This window comes from Erythrolamprus reginae, chromosome 1 (assembly GCF_031021105.1).
Source record: "Erythrolamprus reginae isolate rEryReg1 chromosome 1, rEryReg1.hap1, whole genome shotgun sequence".
Lineage (NCBI taxonomy): Eukaryota > Metazoa > Chordata > Lepidosauria > Squamata > Dipsadidae > Erythrolamprus > Erythrolamprus reginae.
In genome coordinates, this window is record NC_091950.1 from 113233482 (window position 1) to 113251307 (window position 17826).

At 37.5% G+C, this 17826-nt stretch overlaps 1 protein-coding gene across 2 annotated transcripts in view; it reads right to left on the bottom strand.

Moving 5' to 3' along the window:
• LGR4 (leucine rich repeat containing G protein-coupled receptor 4) overlaps window positions 1-17826 on the bottom strand; it is an 87258-nt gene that overhangs the window by 40463 nt on the left and 28969 nt on the right. For both annotated transcript variants that reach the window (XM_070761997.1, XM_070762001.1), the window contains exons 2-3: window positions 9520-9591; window positions 1418-1489 (exon numbers count right to left, since the gene is read on the bottom strand). In XM_070761997.1, the coding sequence (XP_070618098.1) occupies window positions 1418-1489; window positions 9520-9591 (144 nt within the window). The remainder of the gene's footprint in view (window positions 1-1417; window positions 1490-9519; window positions 9592-17826) is intronic.

Here is a 17826-nt window from a genome sequence, read left to right on the forward strand (position 1 = left end):
ACAAGGGGGACATTTGTTCACTTGGATAGAATACAGGCTAATTTGTAGATACATTTTGCAAGAAAATCCTGCAAGAAACATTTCTGTAAATGAAAAGCACCAATAGGATTAGTTGACTTTCACCTGTCCATCAGAAACAAGGTGGTATGACAGAAGAAATAACTCCTAGTAGCTTGCCCTAGCTATTTTGTTTAAACTGAAACTATAGCATTCTGTGAATTTCATTCGAGACAACAATGAAACTGCTTGTGAACAACTAGCCTTGTGGTGAACCGGAACAATCTAGAACTGAACACATTCAAAACCGTAAAAATGGTGGTAGATTTTAGGAGAAACCCTCCTATCCTACCACCTCTCACAATACTAGACAACACAGTATCAACAGTAGAGACTTTCAAATTTTTAGGTTCTGTCATATCTCAAGACCTAAAATGGCCACCTAACATCAAAAACGTCCTCAAAAAAGCACAACAAAGAATGTTCTTTCTGCGCCAACTCAGGAAACTCAAACTGCCCAAGGAGCTGCCGATACAGTTCTACAGAGGAATCATTGAGTCTGTCATCTGCACCTCTATAACTGTCTGGTTTGGTTCTGCAACCCAACAAGACCAACACAAACTTCAGAGGATAATCAGAACTGCAGAAAAAACAATTGCTGCCAAATTACCTTTCATTGGGGACCTGTATTATGCACAAGTCAAAAAGAGGGCTGTGAAAATATTTACTGACCCCTCGCATCCTGGACATAAACTGTTTCAATTCCTACCCTCAAAACGTCGCTATGGAGCACTGCACACCAAGAAAACTAGACACAAGAACAGTTTTTTTCTGAACACCATCACTCTCCTAAACAAATAACTCCCTCAACACTGTCAAACTATTTACTAAGTCTGCACTACTATTACTCCTAGTTTTTTCTCATCATTCCTATCACCCATCTCCTCCCACTTATGACTGTATGACTGCAACTTGTTGCTTGCATCCTTAAGATTTCTATTAATATTGTTTCCTGATTGCTTATTTGACCTCTATGACAATCGTTAAGGCTTGTACATCATGATTCTTAACAAATGTATATTTTCTTTTAAGTACACTGAGAGCATATGCACCAAAGACAAATTCCTTGCATGTCCAATCACCCTTGGCCAATAAAGAATTCTATTCTATTCTATCGACCCGCAAAAAAGAAAAAGAAAAAAAGAAACACAAATATACATATTTTTCTTTTTCTCAGCAACTAAAAGGTTGACGTTACATCTGAGTTATGAGAAAAATAAAACTTTTTTTCTCATTATTGGCTCTATACTGTATTAGAAAATAGAGAAAAACATATTGTTCTGCTCATTCTATCAGTGAACATGCTGACTGGATGAGAAAGAAGAATTATACTATGAAGCAGTGATATTTGATTACTTACAGAACTTTGAGTTCCTTCAACCCAGACAAGGCCTTTGGATGAATAAAAGCAAGGTCATTGCCAGCAAGCCGTCTGGAAAAGATTGCAATAAAAATACATACATAAGTATTTCTATTTGTCTGATAAGATAAATTATAAGTATAGAAATAAGCTTTTACACATATTCCAGAAAGTCTCTTCCAATGATTTTTTATTCAATTGTCATCAACAACACATTTCCCTATTCAAAGCAATACACAGTGAATATGCATTCTGCAAGATAGTCTTTTATATTTAAGCTTAATTTTTATATTTACTATTTGCAATACTTTATTATAATCAAAATCCTTACACACACGCGCGCACGCGAATGAATAAATGAATGGACAAGACCAATGGATTCATAGTCTAATATTCTTTTTTTACTGGTTGTGAGATGCTCAGAAATTAGGCACAGTATGAAATTTCTAAGGGAATTATATTCAATGTCTGTATTGATGCTAAGAATCTCAGCCATTATAAACAGGATTCTTAATGAAAGTAAAATTTGGGTAGTATAAGGCTAAGCCCCTTTTAAAAGGGGCTTAGCCTTATAGCATCTGCTAATAGCATCACTACATTTTACGGCAGTGAATTTTATATAATTTAACCGTGTGTTGTGCATATGATGTTCATCATTTTGCCCGCTGGGAATCTCCTGTCATTTGATGTAACAGGATGTCTGGATTCTAAAATTACAAGGGGAAAAATGTAACTCTTGTTTCTTCTACAAGACATTATTTTATAACTGTCCATCACCCACTACACTTTTCCCTCAAAGGCAGGATCTAATAAATAAATGTATTTATTTATTTATTATTTGGATTTGTATGCCGCCCCTCTCCGAAGACTCGGGGCGGCTAATAAATACATTTATTAGTTCAATAATACAGAATAATTTAAACTATTCAATCCATAGTTTGTGTGTTTGTTTTTCAAATGAATTGTACAGGTTGCATATTATATTCAAAGTGGGGGGGAAAATCTGAAGTGATTTACCTTGGTCTGATTTTTTTGCATCTCAAAAGCCTGGCATTTTAGAATACGTTTTTGTTTTGTAGACTTTCTATATGCACTATAAGTGATCTGCTATAGGAACACAGTTATTTTAAAATATAGTTAGCAGTTGTTGTTTTTTTACTGTAAAGTAAGTGAATTCGTGAATGTATGTGTGTGTGTGAATCATAGAACACTTTAAATTGAGATAAACTTAAAATGTTTTCCTGGATAATGCTAGTTGATTTGTTTAATCTTTCCCATAATATTCCATCCTGCTATGATTAATTTTCAGTTCATTTGCTTTTAATTATTTCAATGCTTCTTTCAAGCAAATTTCATGGCTAACACTACACGATGCTAAACCATAATCTGAAGATATATCCCCTGTCCCATTTACCAATTAAATGTTAAATAGTATGGGAGACAAAATGAAATCCTGTTAAAACTTCACATCACGGTTCAAAGGTATGGGGAAAAACAAAACCATCATTTATTACTAAGAGAAATACAAGCACACCACAAAAACATGAATGATGTAATTTTGATTTCAGACAAGGAGCCCCTGCACTTCTGTTTCCTTCAGCCCTCCTCCTACCAGCCTTTTCTCTGTTCCAGTGAATATGATGTTTCTTTCTATAACATGGATGTATTGCCCTTCCTCTATAGTTATATAAGCATCTGGGAGTTGTGCAGCTGTACAAATATCATGCTTGAAGTTCAAGGAAAGGTTGGAAAGTATTTTATGCAGCTGATATTTATTGTAATTTTTTATTATTATATTCCCGCCTCCACAAAGAATGTTATTTCATGCAAAAATAGACAATAAGGTGATAAGCTAAACTTTTTTTAAAAGGTGGAGTGGGTAGGTTAGATGTTATAAAATTGAAACATTTAAGTTGTTTACAGGTTACTTTGCAACAAGCTCCCAATAGATACATTGAAACAAATAATTGATTCTAATGATTGTTCCAAATTATGGGAAAGTTCTATCTTCCAGGGTATAAATAAAAAACAATTTAAATGGCCACATGTACCTGCTTAAGTGTATCACTATGAATAGATGAACACACACCTAAGGCAATACAGAGAATTTATTTTGAAAAATGAATTTAAGGAAACAGAGGTTGCCATGTTTTAGAGCGTAATAAAATGTATATATTTGTTTTTCTAACATATTCCGCACCCAGTTAACAAGACAGAATAGATCATATACTGTCCTGATGGACCGTGTCAATTATTATGATTGACATGGTCCATCAGGACAATATATGATCTATTCTGTCTTGTTAACTGGGTGCGGAATATGTTAGAAAAACAAATATATGACAGGATCATCTTTAGTGAATTATGTTCTAGTGTGATATGAAAACCATATTTATTGAGGATTATCATGTCGTCTTTATTAAAATGGCTTGTTTCCCAACTTCTGGTAGGCCCAGTAGGTTCGTGTTTCGCCCTTCCCAGGCTCCAAAGGCTTCCCTGGAGCCAGGGAAGGGTAAAAACGCTCCCCTATCCCCCCAGAGATTCTCTGGAAGCCAAAAACGCCCTCTCAGAGCTTCTGTGCAAGCCAAAAATCAGCTGGCTGACACACACATGCATGTTGGAGCTGAGCTAGGACAACAACTCGCATGCTGGCTCCGCGTGCCACCTGTAGTACCCGTGCCATAGGTTCACCATCACTGGTTTAGGCTATCTATATGTGGGTTTTTGAAAAGGGAGAGGTTTTGGGAAGTACAACCTCTGTACCAAGAATAGGAAAATGTTGGCTCCAAAGTAGACATAAAGCATTGCTTTGAAAGTGATACAACAGATTTTGGAATGCTCACTTGGCTGCTTTTGCTTCACTTTTCCCAGATGTCTGCACACACATACATGTGTGCAGACAACTCTTCCTTCAAAACTGCCAGCACTCACAAATGCATAGACAGTATGGGATGGTCTTTGAAGCTTCCAAAGAATGCAGTTACTTTAACAATCCAAGAAAGGGCTTTTCATTGCAAAATACTTTTAAATATTCAGCAGAGCTATAAAACATTAGATTAGATCCAGCTTCGTATCATGAATTTTCTTCTTTTATTCCCAGAAAAAGTTTTTATATGTAATCAGAGTCGTCTGCCCAACCCCACTTTACAGGAACACATCCTTAAGTACACGCTCACTTCTTTGAGTGTATTTTAATTTGTATATTCCTAAGGATGATTTTTGTATTTTCTTTCTTTTGTACAGGTGAAACTTGAAAAATTAGAATATCGTGCAAACACTCATTTATTTCAGTAATTTAAAAGATGAAACTTAATATATGAGATATTCAAACATGCAAGGCAGATAGTTCAAGCCATAATTTGTCATAATTGTGCTGATTATGGGGTACAGCTCATTAAAACCCCAAATCTGATCTGATAGCGTCCATGCAACACCACATTGAGGCAGTAAGTGCTGCAAAAGGGGCCCAAATGAAATTGATTGATTGATTGATTTGATTTGATTTTTGTTTAATCTTTCTCATAGTATTCCATCCCGGACCAGAATATCTTCAGGACCGCCTTCTGCCGCACGAATCCCAGCGACCGGTTAGGTTCCACAGAGTCGGCCTTCTTCGGGTCCTGTCGACTAAACAATGTCGTCTGGCAGGACCCAGGGGAAGAGCCTTCTCTGTGGTGGCTCCAACCCTCTGGAACCAGCTCCCCCTTGAGATTAGGATTGCCCCCACCCTCCTTGCCTTTCGCAAACTCCTTAAAACCCACCTTTGCCGTCAGGCATGGGGGAACTAAAACATCTCCCCCTTGCCCATGTTGTTTGCTGTCTGATTGATTGTGTGCTTGTTTTTTATATAATATTGGGATTGTTTTATGAATTTCTCAACTTAAAATTGTAATTGGATTGGTGGGCATTGGATTTGTCACTATGTACTGTTTTTTACTATTGTTGTGAGCCGCCCCGAGTCTGCGGAGAGGGGCGGCATATAAATCCAATAAATCTAATCTAATCTAATTTGTATGCTGCCCCTCTCCGCAGATTCGGAGCGGCTCACAACAACAAAATACTGAGTACATATGCAAGCTTATACTTTTCAGAGGTCCAATATTGTTCTATATACAACCTTTTTTTATTGATCGCATGTAATATTCTAATTTTCTGAGATGGGGCATTTGGGGTTTTCATGAGCTGTACCCCATAATCATCACAATTATGACAAATCGTGGCTTGAACTATCTTGCCTTGCATGTTAGGAGCATCTCTCATATATTATGTTTTACCTTTTAAGTTACATTACTGAAATAAATGAACGTTTGCACCATATTCTAATTTTTCGAGTTTCATCTGTAACCAAAAGTGGTGTCATCTTGAACTTAAATAATCTCTACTATTGCAACAGTTTGTGCACTTTTGAATGACAAAGAACTCCAAATTCTGGAATTTTAAACCCTTTAATGCTAATACATTTAAGCTAAGTAGAGAAATAGCTACAACTGCTTTAAGTTTTTAAAAAATAATTTTGTGGAATACATTCAGACGTGCAGAACTGTAGATATTTTACAGGGAAGGCAAGACAGCTGTTGAAGTCTCCAGGAATTCTAGTCCCCATCTAATACCCAGGGTAGTGACATACTAATTACAGCTGATTTACAGTTTGTAAAGGAATCTTGGCAGGTGCACGTGTAATATAAGTGCTCAGAACAGTAAAACGGGCCTTAAAATAGCTGTATCAAGCTTTCAAGAATGATTTTCACAGCCCTAATGTTCATGTTGACATTACATAGAGTACACATATTATTAAAGGAAATGGAAAAGTCTTTAATAGTCTTTTGTAATGTTTTTTTATAAATTACTTTCAGAAGAGTATGGTAATTGCCACAAAAGAAAGAATTTCCATTATATTCGTTATTAAATACTAATACAGTGGTGCCTCTACTTAAGAACACCTCTACTTAAGAACTTTTCTAGATAAGAACTGGGTGTTCAAGATTCTTCTACTTAAGAACCCGAGCCAGGAAAAATTTCCCAGGAAATTTGAGAGTGGCACGAAGGCCCAGCCAGTTTCCTGCCATTCCCCTTTTAATCCCGGCCATCTCAGGCTTTTCTGGGCTGCCAGAGGAGCCTTTCGGTGTATTATTATTTATTAGATTTATATGTCGCCCCTCTCTGTATGGAAGAGTCGTGCTCCTCCTCACCTCACCGCCTCAGAATCCCTCTTTTTTTTTTAAGCCTTAAAGTTTTGGATTTTTTAAAAATTCCCCTCACTTCAACCTTCTTCTTTCGGCAGCGACTGTCCTCCTCCTCCCTCCCAAATTCCGAGCTTTTATTTCTTTCCTAATGGGTTTGCACACATTATTTGCTTTTACATTGATTCCTATGGGAAAAATTGCTTCTACTTACAAACCTTTCTACTTAAGAACCTCGTCATTATGTAAATTCTATACACATACTTGGCCTGAACAGTGTATAAACTATAACTATTTCATTTGATTATACTTATAATAATTAATGGTCAACATAAAGTAAACAACTTCCTCATGATGGAAGGAAGGAGAAAACAAACCAATATAATGAATGTGACAGAAGGAAATCTACTACAAATATTTGTCAACTTGCATATCTGAATATAAGATAATTTCTAAACTAATTTTTAAAAAGAGAATGTGGACCATGCCTGTTATAATAGAAGGGATTCAACAGGCCCACATTATAAGGGACTTTCATCTATTTGGTTGGGTATAATTTTAACAATACTGTATTTGCAATATTCAGTAGAATTTGTTCTTGAGTTCTGGTTCCCATAATATATTTTTCTGAAATTTACACAAGCATATATTGCAGGTAGTACAAGAGTTCTAAATGTCTGTCTTAAAGTGCTGACAAATGGCCCCAAATGAATATAGTGCTCTCACTTATAAAGTTCTCAACTACTTAGATAAAGTTTCCAAGTGCTAATTGTTTTATTTATAAGTAGTAATGGATGTTTCAGGTTTGTCAGCCCAGCCTGCTCTGTGAACTACAGTGTACATCAAAGGTCAGCAAAATGTTTTCCAGAAATAGACAATTTGGATGATTTTCCTTGAGGCTTTTGTCTTTGGGTGGAGCCTTTTAATAGAAGAGACAATTTAGACTAGATAGGTAGTTGAGGCTTTCTTCAGTTTCTATGCTCCTGGGAATTTTAGAACTTTTCTTCTTAATTTCTGTGTTTTAAAAACATTGTCCATTATAAATCTTGCTGTCCTTCAACAAAAAGAAATCTGGAAATGTAGCAATTCCTCTCACTAACATCTAAGTTCAATGCCATGTAGTGAAAAAATTATATATTTATATAAAATTATATACATTATATTATATATTGATCCTATTCATACCACTACACAGCCAATATACGGAGAGGGGTGTCATACAAATCAAATCAAATCAAATCAAAAAATAAATAAATAAATAAATATTATTCTACTAAAAAAAATTGTGCGTGTGTGTATATACACGTGTGTGTGTGTGTGTGTGTGTGTATTGTGTGTGTGTATTTGTCTGTCTGTATTTTCTCCATTGTTTTTTGAATTGGCCAATATGAACATTAAAAGAAACACATATTAAATTATTTCAAAATTTTAGAAACGTGCACCAGAAATTTAAAATTACTGAAGTTTATATCATTGTCCTACCGGGATAATCTGACTAACTGCAACACAAGTTTATTTTTAACTTTTCTTAAGAATGAGACAAAATTTTATCATTTCCATCTAGTAACATCAGTGCCAATCTGTAAACCTCTGAAGCAAAATGTGGCTCTTCACTACAGGAAAGTTCCCAGCTTATCACATGCATTAAGCAGCAATAATTTCTTAGTGGTTAGAACCGGACATTTTTGTAAATCCAAAAGTTGGTACTTTTTTCTTGTTCATGTGTCCAAATTAAGCAAACTAGTTAGTAAATGTTTGATAAGCTGGGATCATGAATTGGATAAGGTACAAAGATACCACATCTCCTTATATGATCTAGTCTGCCCTAATGATTTCTGGGAGTCTGTGCTTAGGAATTTTTAGGAATTCTGAAGTATACCTCTGATATAGTGGCAAGGACTGGAGAAATAAAAGATTTTTATTGTTTATTCCTTCGCTTTTCAGCTGTCTAATTAAACAGTGCAAAATATATTTGTCTATCATTCATAGAAACAGAAACAAAGAAGATTGACGGCAGAAAAAGACTTCATGGTCCATCTAGTCTGCCCTTATGCCCTGTATTTTATCTTAGGATGGTTATATGTTTATCCAAGGCATATTTAAATTCAGTTACTGTGGATTTACCAACCACATCTGCTGGAAGTTTGTTCCAAGCATCTACTACTCTTTCAGTTAAATAATATTTTCTCACGTTACTTCTAATCTTTCCCCCAACTAACCTCAGATTGTGCCCCCTTGTTCTTGTGTTCACTTTCCTATTAAAAACACTTCCCTCCTGAACCTTATTTAACCCTTTAACATATTTAAATGTTTCACTCATGTCCGCCCTTTCCCTTCTGTCCTCCAGACTATACAGATTGAGTTCATTAAGTCTTTCCTGATAAAGTTTATGCCTAAAACTTTCCACCATTTTTGTAGCCCCTCTTTGGACTCGTTCAATTTTATCAATATCTTTTTGTAGGTGAGGTCTCCAGAACTGAACACAGTATTCCAAATGTGGTCTCACCAGTGCTCTATACAACGGGATCACAATCTCCCTCTTCCTGCTTGTTATACCTCTAGTCATGCAGCCAAGATGTTTCAAGATTCAGATGTTCCTGGCACATATAAGCACAGGAATTTGTCACATATTGTATATAAGTTATGCAATCAATATAGCACAGCTCCATTTAAAACTGGTATTTAGACACTCCCATATTGCCTTTGGGCAACACTGCAATTGCATTATGTCATCACTGGAATCACAATATAAATAATTGTTATGAAAAGGTCTTGTGCAAAGAGTGTTTGAAGAAATATGTTTTCTCTCTCATTAGCACAGTATAATTACTCTTCATTGTTTAGTTTTAAAGGAATTCTTCAGCCCATGTCCTTCATTCATCCACTTTCCATACCACAAAGTATGTTAAATTTAATACTCACAGCTCTTCAAGATAAGGGAAATTCTTAAAGGCATTCTCTGGTAATCTTGTTATATTGTTCATACTGATGTCCCTAAATGAGAGCAAAAAACAAAAGAAAAATTACAATTCTGTGATAAAAGTATTTTGATCAGATAAGATAAAGTACTAACAGAATATTCGTAGCTCAGGGTTAAACTGTGAGGTCCCTGGTGTTCTGTGAGCTTGGTTGTTTTCATTACCCAGCTAGATAACTCATCAGTGCTAGGAGGGAGTGGGGTTCATTCTCTACAAGAAAACAAACAAACCCCACCTCCTACTAGCACTGATGACGTTACCTAATTGGGTATTGAATCATCCACAAGAAAACAACTAAGGGCACAGAGCACAATATTAAAATAGCTCAAAGAATATTGTAACCTGGCATAATAATGAAAATATTAAATGGTAAAAACTCCAAACCAAATAAGCAAAAATACATATTAAAAAAACCTTGAGTATCTGATCATTCAAAGGCCTTTTGAATGTGAATTATATGAATCAACTGCCATATTTTTGGAGTATAAGACGCATCTTAATTTAGGGGGAGGGAAACAAGGAAACCAAATCTATAGCCTGGCTTTCGGGCAGCAAGGCCCAATAGAGATGCAGTACTTAAGTCCTCTTGGACGCTGTCATCTCGTAAACATGGTGCTGGGATTCACAGCAAGCCCCTTTCTCCTTTGCTGCCTCTATTGGAGCCTGACTCTGCAAGTGGCCCATGGAAGTGCGGAGCTTGTGACTCGGAGGCAAAGCAGGTGCTGCGCAAGAAGTAAGGCAAGGCGGTTAGCCGCTCTGCCTGCTCTTTCTCCAGATGACCCAGGCAGAGAGCGGTTTGTGGATCTACTGCCTGAAAAGGCCTTCCTCCCCATTCCAAAAATGAGGCATGTGGAGGCCAAAAAAGTGCATGCTGTTCCAGGTGATGGGAGATTGGTGGCCGAAAACCCCTGCCCCCAAATTTTTATGAGAGCACACGGCTCTGCAAATTGCAGTGGGGAATCGGGCCAATAAGCAGTGGTGTCTGGAAAGTAGAACATGTTGCTTTCGGGGCTCCTGCTCAGCTCCCGGGCATGGAGAGGGCTCAGGCAGTGGCAATTGCTCCTCACATTGCTGGGGAGTGAAATCATCATGGCCATTGTCTTCCCTGAGCTACCCGCTGGGCGGCCATAGGGGGGAACCATCCGTGAACCATGGAGCCAGTCTTTTTTGCTGAAGCCGCCAGGCAGATTAACACGCACCCCCCCAACCATTCCAAAGAAGTTTGTTCCTCATCCTGCGCTTCGACCCTCCTCCAAGAGAATATGAGGCTTAGGGTTAGTGAAGGGAAAGTAAGTAGTCCCTGTGGATCGCAGGAGTACCCCAATAAGTTTTCCGGAAGAGAACTTCTCAATAATCTATGCCATCTTTCCCAGCCAAGTCTCCGAGGCACCTCTCACTTGCTGGAGAAGGAGGAGAAGGGTGGTGTAAAGCAGTGCATCTTAAACCAAAGCTTTCTTTCCTGGATATTCAGATGCTTTGGTTTCAAGTGACGCTGCTTTATGCTACCCTCCTCCTCCTCAATCCTCTCCACGATTCCAAAAACTGCGCCTGCAATGCCAGGATCAGGGAAGAAAATGTTCCACCACCTGAAAATGCTTTCCTCCTTCAGACTGGAATTGGTCACTGCCTGAAATGTGATGCACTTTTTTGGCTTTCACATGTGCTGTTTTTGGAATTGGGGAGGGAATCATGGTGTTGCCACCTGAAAATGCTTTTGAAGATTCTACATTGAAACAAAAATGTGATGCACGGAGTGGGCTACATCCAGAGTATAAGAAACACCCAGGAAGATAGTACTGGGACTTGAAAACATATACATAAAACGTTGTTCTCAGGCTAACTGGACAACTGACGTACCCATGGTATGAAATAATAACTGAATGTTATGTGTAGGTAGCTGAGGTGAAAAAACAGAACAAAGACCAAGTGAACAAAATGAAAAATATGTCTGGGTAGAATAGAAACAATGGTTTTGAAACAATCCATTTAGATTTCTTTCCTTTCATGACTCTTACATTAGATATTTACTGAACAACCCAATTTGTATCTTTCATATAAAAATTTAACAAGCATAAAATGTAACAAGAACTTAAAATGTATATAAAAGTATCTTTATTTGGGTATGACTACTAATTTAGGTATAGCTGTACATACTTCACCAACTCAGAGCTATAACTGCACTGCATTTCTTTGATTGTAGTTATCAGGACACATATGAAGACATGAACTGCATTTTATTAAAGCTATTTTTGTATTACTACTTAAAGGTTTTTTTTAAAGTGAGATAAATTTAAACAATCATAGCAATCTCTTTAAAAGAAAGCAAAAGCAAAAGTACAGATACAAACCCATTCAAGACTTAAAAACTACGCCCCTCAAGCTGATAAGTATATGGTAAGAACATGTCTCAGCTCTATGGTCATACTTTTATGTAAAGCTTCTTTTTTTAAAGCTCAAGACAATTGTTTTAAGCAGACTTGAATTTCAGTCCACAGATACAGACAAGTGCTTACATGACAGGTATGCAAAGCAATTTGTTGGTTTCCTCTCAAAGGAAAAGAGACTGAGTGGGATAGTTTTCCTTGTGGATGATCAATTACTTTTAATATTAGAAGTCACTTCACTGGAAGGGAGGGTGAAAAAGCAGGCTAATGACCCAGACTATTACAATGGTGAATAGATGAATAGATTCAAATGAATAAGTCTATCTACCTACTTAACAATCTGAACAAATTCTACTTATCATACATACTAGATATCATATGTAGTCCCACCCTAGTCATGAAAGCCTGCTACATGACCTCAGGCCAGTCACTCTCTTAGCCCAACCCACCTAACAGAGTCGCTGCTGTGGGGAAAATAGGAGGAAGGTGTGTCGAATATGTTTGCCTTGAGTTATTTGTAAAAATAACACAGGTGAAATAAAAATAAATAAAAATAATTACAACTTAATCTTAATTGCCTTTGTTATTATTATGTTCAGACAGTCCTTAATGTATTGGCATATTATTCTTGCCTTCCCCTTTCTCGCCATAATGGATAACATCAATTAAAACCATAAATTAAAGTCACTGAAAATTCATATACTGTATGATCAGAATAGGGATGATACCCTATCCTCAAACTGACAGTCTCTCCCATTACCTTTATTTAGATGCTAAAATGCGCAGTCCTATAAAGACCAAAGAGATCTCATAAATGAATGTCTGAAAACAACAATACCCCCAGTTTCACCTTCCCTGAGGTTCAGCCAAATAAAAATGAAACTTCCTCAAAGCATAACTTTATGTCATTCAAATCTTCTAAAAAGATAAAAAATAACAAATGCTGAAAACAGATGGAATCAAGGTAATGCATTCCCAGATTCCACTTTTTTCATGCAGGAAAGCAAGCAAGATAAAATCAACAATGGACGAAATGTGAAAAAGATCAACAGATCAAAGAACCATAAAAGTTTAAAAGATAACCTTCCCTCATGGGACACTGAAAACAACTTTTAACAAGCTAGACAGTTCATTGGGTTTGTAAACACACTTCTTTGAATCAACCAACACTCCAGCTTTCCCGTTTGGATTCAATATACAGTAGTCTCAATTATCCATTCTTCTATCATCCAACATTCCGGATTATCTGACATTTTCAGCTATCCGACTATCAGCCCACCCGATAATCAAGACTCTACTGTACTTTTTTATTGGAGTTATTTTTTTATTCAACTCACACTCACTCATCCATTCATTCTTAATTCTATTTCTTCCTTTGCTATGAGTACTTTTTAAAGTACAGTGGTACTCAGTACTCAATTGCTTTGAAACTCATAAAATTAGGTGCTCAATGCAAAAATTGTCCAGATACTCGTGGTTTGTTTGAAACTCAAAGCACAAGCTAGAACTTGTTGGTGCCAGCTGCCTTGGGATTCATTACATTATTCTTTATAGGAAAAATCTGGTTGATATTCATAATTTTTGGTACTCATCGAACTTCCCAGAACCAATTAACTATGAGTACCGAGATACTACTGTATCCCATTCTCACTGCATTTAACTTACTTTTATTACTCCTAGATTAAGTAATTAACATTCACCTGTAACAAAGTAAGCAAAAGCATGCTATCATGTAGTCATGTGCACTTTATAAAAAAGTAAATGTTCTCTCCAGATCATATACTAGTTATCTCCTTTCTTTATCTGTTTGCCTATCTCTGGTAAATGTTAGTAAATGTTCTATTAAGGTTCACAGATTTATCTTCCTGCCCTATTTCTTTCTACTTATTACAGATTACTAGAGTTGGAAAAGACCTTGCAGGCCATCTAGCCCAACCTCTCGCTCTAGCAGGAGTCCCTACACCATTTTAGATACATGGAAGTCCAGTCTCCCCTTGAAAGTCTTAAGTGATGGAGCTCTCATAACCTCCTTAAGCAAGGTGTTCCACTGGTTGATAGCTTTCACCATCAGAAATTTCTCCTTGATTCAATTAAATGGCTCCCTTGAGGAATTCAAGTGGTTATGCGTTCATGAAATAAGGCAAAAATGGGGGAAATGAAATCCCTTATGAATGGCAAAGATGTAATATGCATGCAAACATTATTTGCTATTTTTATGTACAAATGTTTTACAATATGTATTGTTACAACTAAAAAATATTCATAAGTAACTAAAAAGAACTAGATTCAGTTCAGGAAGGAGGTAGGATAAGCCCTGGCTGAGCTCCATTAACGTTAAGGAGGTGAAATTCTGGGCTTGATAAGGCGAATGAACTTAGTTAGAGAAGCTGATGCCTGAAAAGAGCTGCCTTGGTTATTCAAAAGCTTTCCCAAATATGCCCATATTACACCAACACTCCGCAGTCTACATTGGTTGCCGATCAGTTTCGGGTCACAATTCAAAGTGTTGGTTATGACCTATAAAGTCATGGCACTGGACCAGACTATCTCAGGGACCGCCTTCTGCGGCATGAATCCCAGCGACCAGTTAGGTCCCACAGAGTGGGTCTTCTCTGGATCCCGTCAACTAAACAATGTCGCTTGGCGGGACCCAGGGGAAGAGCCTTTTCTGTGGCGGTCCCGACCCTCTGGAACCAACTCCCCCCCAGAGATTAGAATTGCTCCCACCCTCCTTGCTTTTCGTAAGCTTATTAAAACCCACCTCTGCCACCAGGCATGGGGGAACTGAGATACTCTTTCCCCCTAGGCCTTTACAATTTTATGCATGGTATGTCTGTATGTATGTTTGGTTTTACAATAAGGGTTCTTAACTGTTTATATTGGATTGTCATATGCTGTTTACTACTGTTGTTAGCCGCCCCGAGTCTACGGAGAGGGGCGGCATACAAATCCAATAAAATCAAATCAATCAAATCAAATCAAAAGCCAAAGCTAAACCAGCCAGTGCTCCGATCACTTTGTGAGAAGCCAATCTCACTGCATGCTTTGTCTGGCCTTCTGAGAGTCCTCAGGAAGCAATCGATCGAAAGGAGGCAAGGAAAGGTCTTGCAGAGAGCTGGACAGAGTCTTCTGTCCCATCCACCCCCAAGCAAAGCCAGTTCCAGCAAAGAACAAACACTTCCCAGTCAACCCACATGAAACAAACTCACAATTGGGGGATGATAGAAAGTCAAATTGTTTCTCAAACAAACACCAACAGTTTGGATAGATAGAGAGCTATAGCACTAGCGTCCAACTCAAACGAAACTGGGAAAGCAAAGCAACAATGACATCACAAGACGCTTTGGCAGGCTCAGTCCAATCAATGAGCAGAAGGTATTAACCCAAACATAGCTGTTATATCCCCCATAAAGGAGAACTTAAGATACAATTTTAGGAATTGCTCTATTCTTATATGAGCATATATGAAATAAATAAAAGGTCCATGGTAGCAGAAGGCACCCACTGAAATCACAATTTTTTAAAAACCCTCAAATCCGTATTTAAAAAGTGATTCCACCATTAGGAATGTATTGGCTAATTGATAGAAATGTGTGAAAGATCAAGCACAACCAATTTGTTTTTGCAGATGGGAGATTTTTGAATAGCAAATGTATAGGAAAATGCACGGGCAGGACAGGGCAAAGAGAGTGGCTTCTATTGCTGGGTTACAGTTCCCACCATACTTGGCTGCGATCGTGCTAATGGGCACCGGAAGCCTATGAGATATTGAAAAAGGGAATTGGCCTACTATTAAGAAAAACTATTAATAGTTTTGGGAATTAATAAAATTCTCCAGATAGTAAAAGCCCAAAATTTTTAACACTGCTTAGTGATGAAAAGATCAATCAAGCCTTCTTAGGAACAAATTTCATAAACAGGGAGAGCCAGCAAGGTTTTGTAGTCAATATATTTTCATCCCCTGTATCACCCTAAAATTTATATCCAGATAAATTATTTCCTAAGTAAACTATTATTACAGCCTTGTATGCTTTGCTTTGGAGAAGGAAGTCCTCATCTGCCTGAATGATGCTAAAGAACGTTAAAGTCATCTTACTCTCCCATTAATATGATAGTGTTGACAACTGCTAAGGAAGATGTGCTGGCTCTTCTCCTTGAAATTAGAGAAGATACAAACACCACTAAAGACTTTGTTAATTTATTCAGTGTGGAAGTCAGTGACTACAACTGTAACTGATGTATTAATGGTGATAAATATATTTAAAATAAATGTAATAAATTTATGAAAGATGTTTCTATAACTTTATAGTCTACCCTACTTTCCTTGCATTTTTCAATGGTCCCATCTAGTATTAATCAGGTTTGATTTTGCTTGGTTTCTTTTTAAATTATCCAACTTACTGAATTACTGATATCTGCTATGAAGGATATTTGGAAGAATTTTAAACAGTTATCTCTCCTACCCCCCCCCCCCCCCTCTTTTTTGTAACTTATTTTTAAATACTAAAAATATTAAATCTTGAGATTCAATCAATATTTTTAGAGAGGCATATACCAGATCATATTAGAAGTGGCTTTACTGGCAGGCATGACTGATACATTTGTAGAATTTCTGTTTTCATGCTTGCTCCTCTTTAGAAAAAATATTTCACTATGTCAAAATAATCCGTCTTAAATTCACTGTTTCTAAAATGTAGCACAATATTAAAAATACTTGAATGATCTATGTTTTATTTGCTTTTATACTGAATAGGGATTCCAGTTAACCCAGGTAGGTGAAGCATTGGCAAGATTGATTTCATGTTACAACCTGGGAAGGTGCCAAGGATGCTCAATTGAATTTGCCACTAAAAAGGCTAAGATGCAGTGTAAAAAGGGTTGGGAATGCAAGACTATACTTGAAAAGACATGCATGATACCCATACCTAAATAATTCCACACCCTGGACTGAGGGTTTTTAAAGATTTGTTTTAATTAAAATAAAATTAACAGGGTAATTGGTAAGTTGCTAGAGAAGCCTCTGCAAATCCATTTTAATTTTCACATTTTAACAATGTATGTAGTTCCTTTGTATAGTGCAAAAGCATTGTTTTTTTTAAAGTGCCACTATTTGCTAAAAGCAGGGAGATCAACTTAGAAGAGATTACCATATTTTTCGGTGTATAAGATGCACCATTTTCCTCCCTAAAAGAGGCTGATAATTAGGGTGCATCTTATACTCCGAATGTAGCTTTTTCCCTCCCAGCCCCTAAGTAGCTGTTAACGATCTTCGCAGATCTTACCTTGTAGGCTCTTTCATTGTTGTTTTGTGGCTGAATTTTGCACAATTTGCAGTTTCCAAAAACTCTACAAAGGTAACGCCATGTAGAGAGCATTGAAGTGGTCAAATTTTGAGGTGATAAGGTCATTAGTGACTGCGTGTAAAGGCTTCCTGTCCAAATAGGGCCGCGACTGGTGCACCTGGTAAACCTGGACAACCCCCCCACTCGCCACAGTAGAAAGATGATATTCCAAAGTCAGTTGTAGATTGAGGAGGATGCCCAAGCTGATTTTTGCTTACAAAGAGGCACTGGGAGGGTGTTTTTGGCTTCCAGAGAACCTCCAAGGGGGTGAGGGAGGGCATTTTTACCCTTCCCAGGCTCCAGGGAAGCCTTTGGAGCCTGGAGAGAGCGAAACATGAGCCTATTGGGGCTACCAGAAGTTGGGAAACAGGCGGTTCCCACCCACCAGAAGCCCTCTGGGGAATGGGGGAAAGCTGTTTTCACGCTCCCCAGACATTGAATTATGCGTGTGGACACTCGTGCATGCGTAATAGCGCGGTTGCATGCTCTTTCGGCACCTGACGAAAAAAAGGTTCGCCATCACTG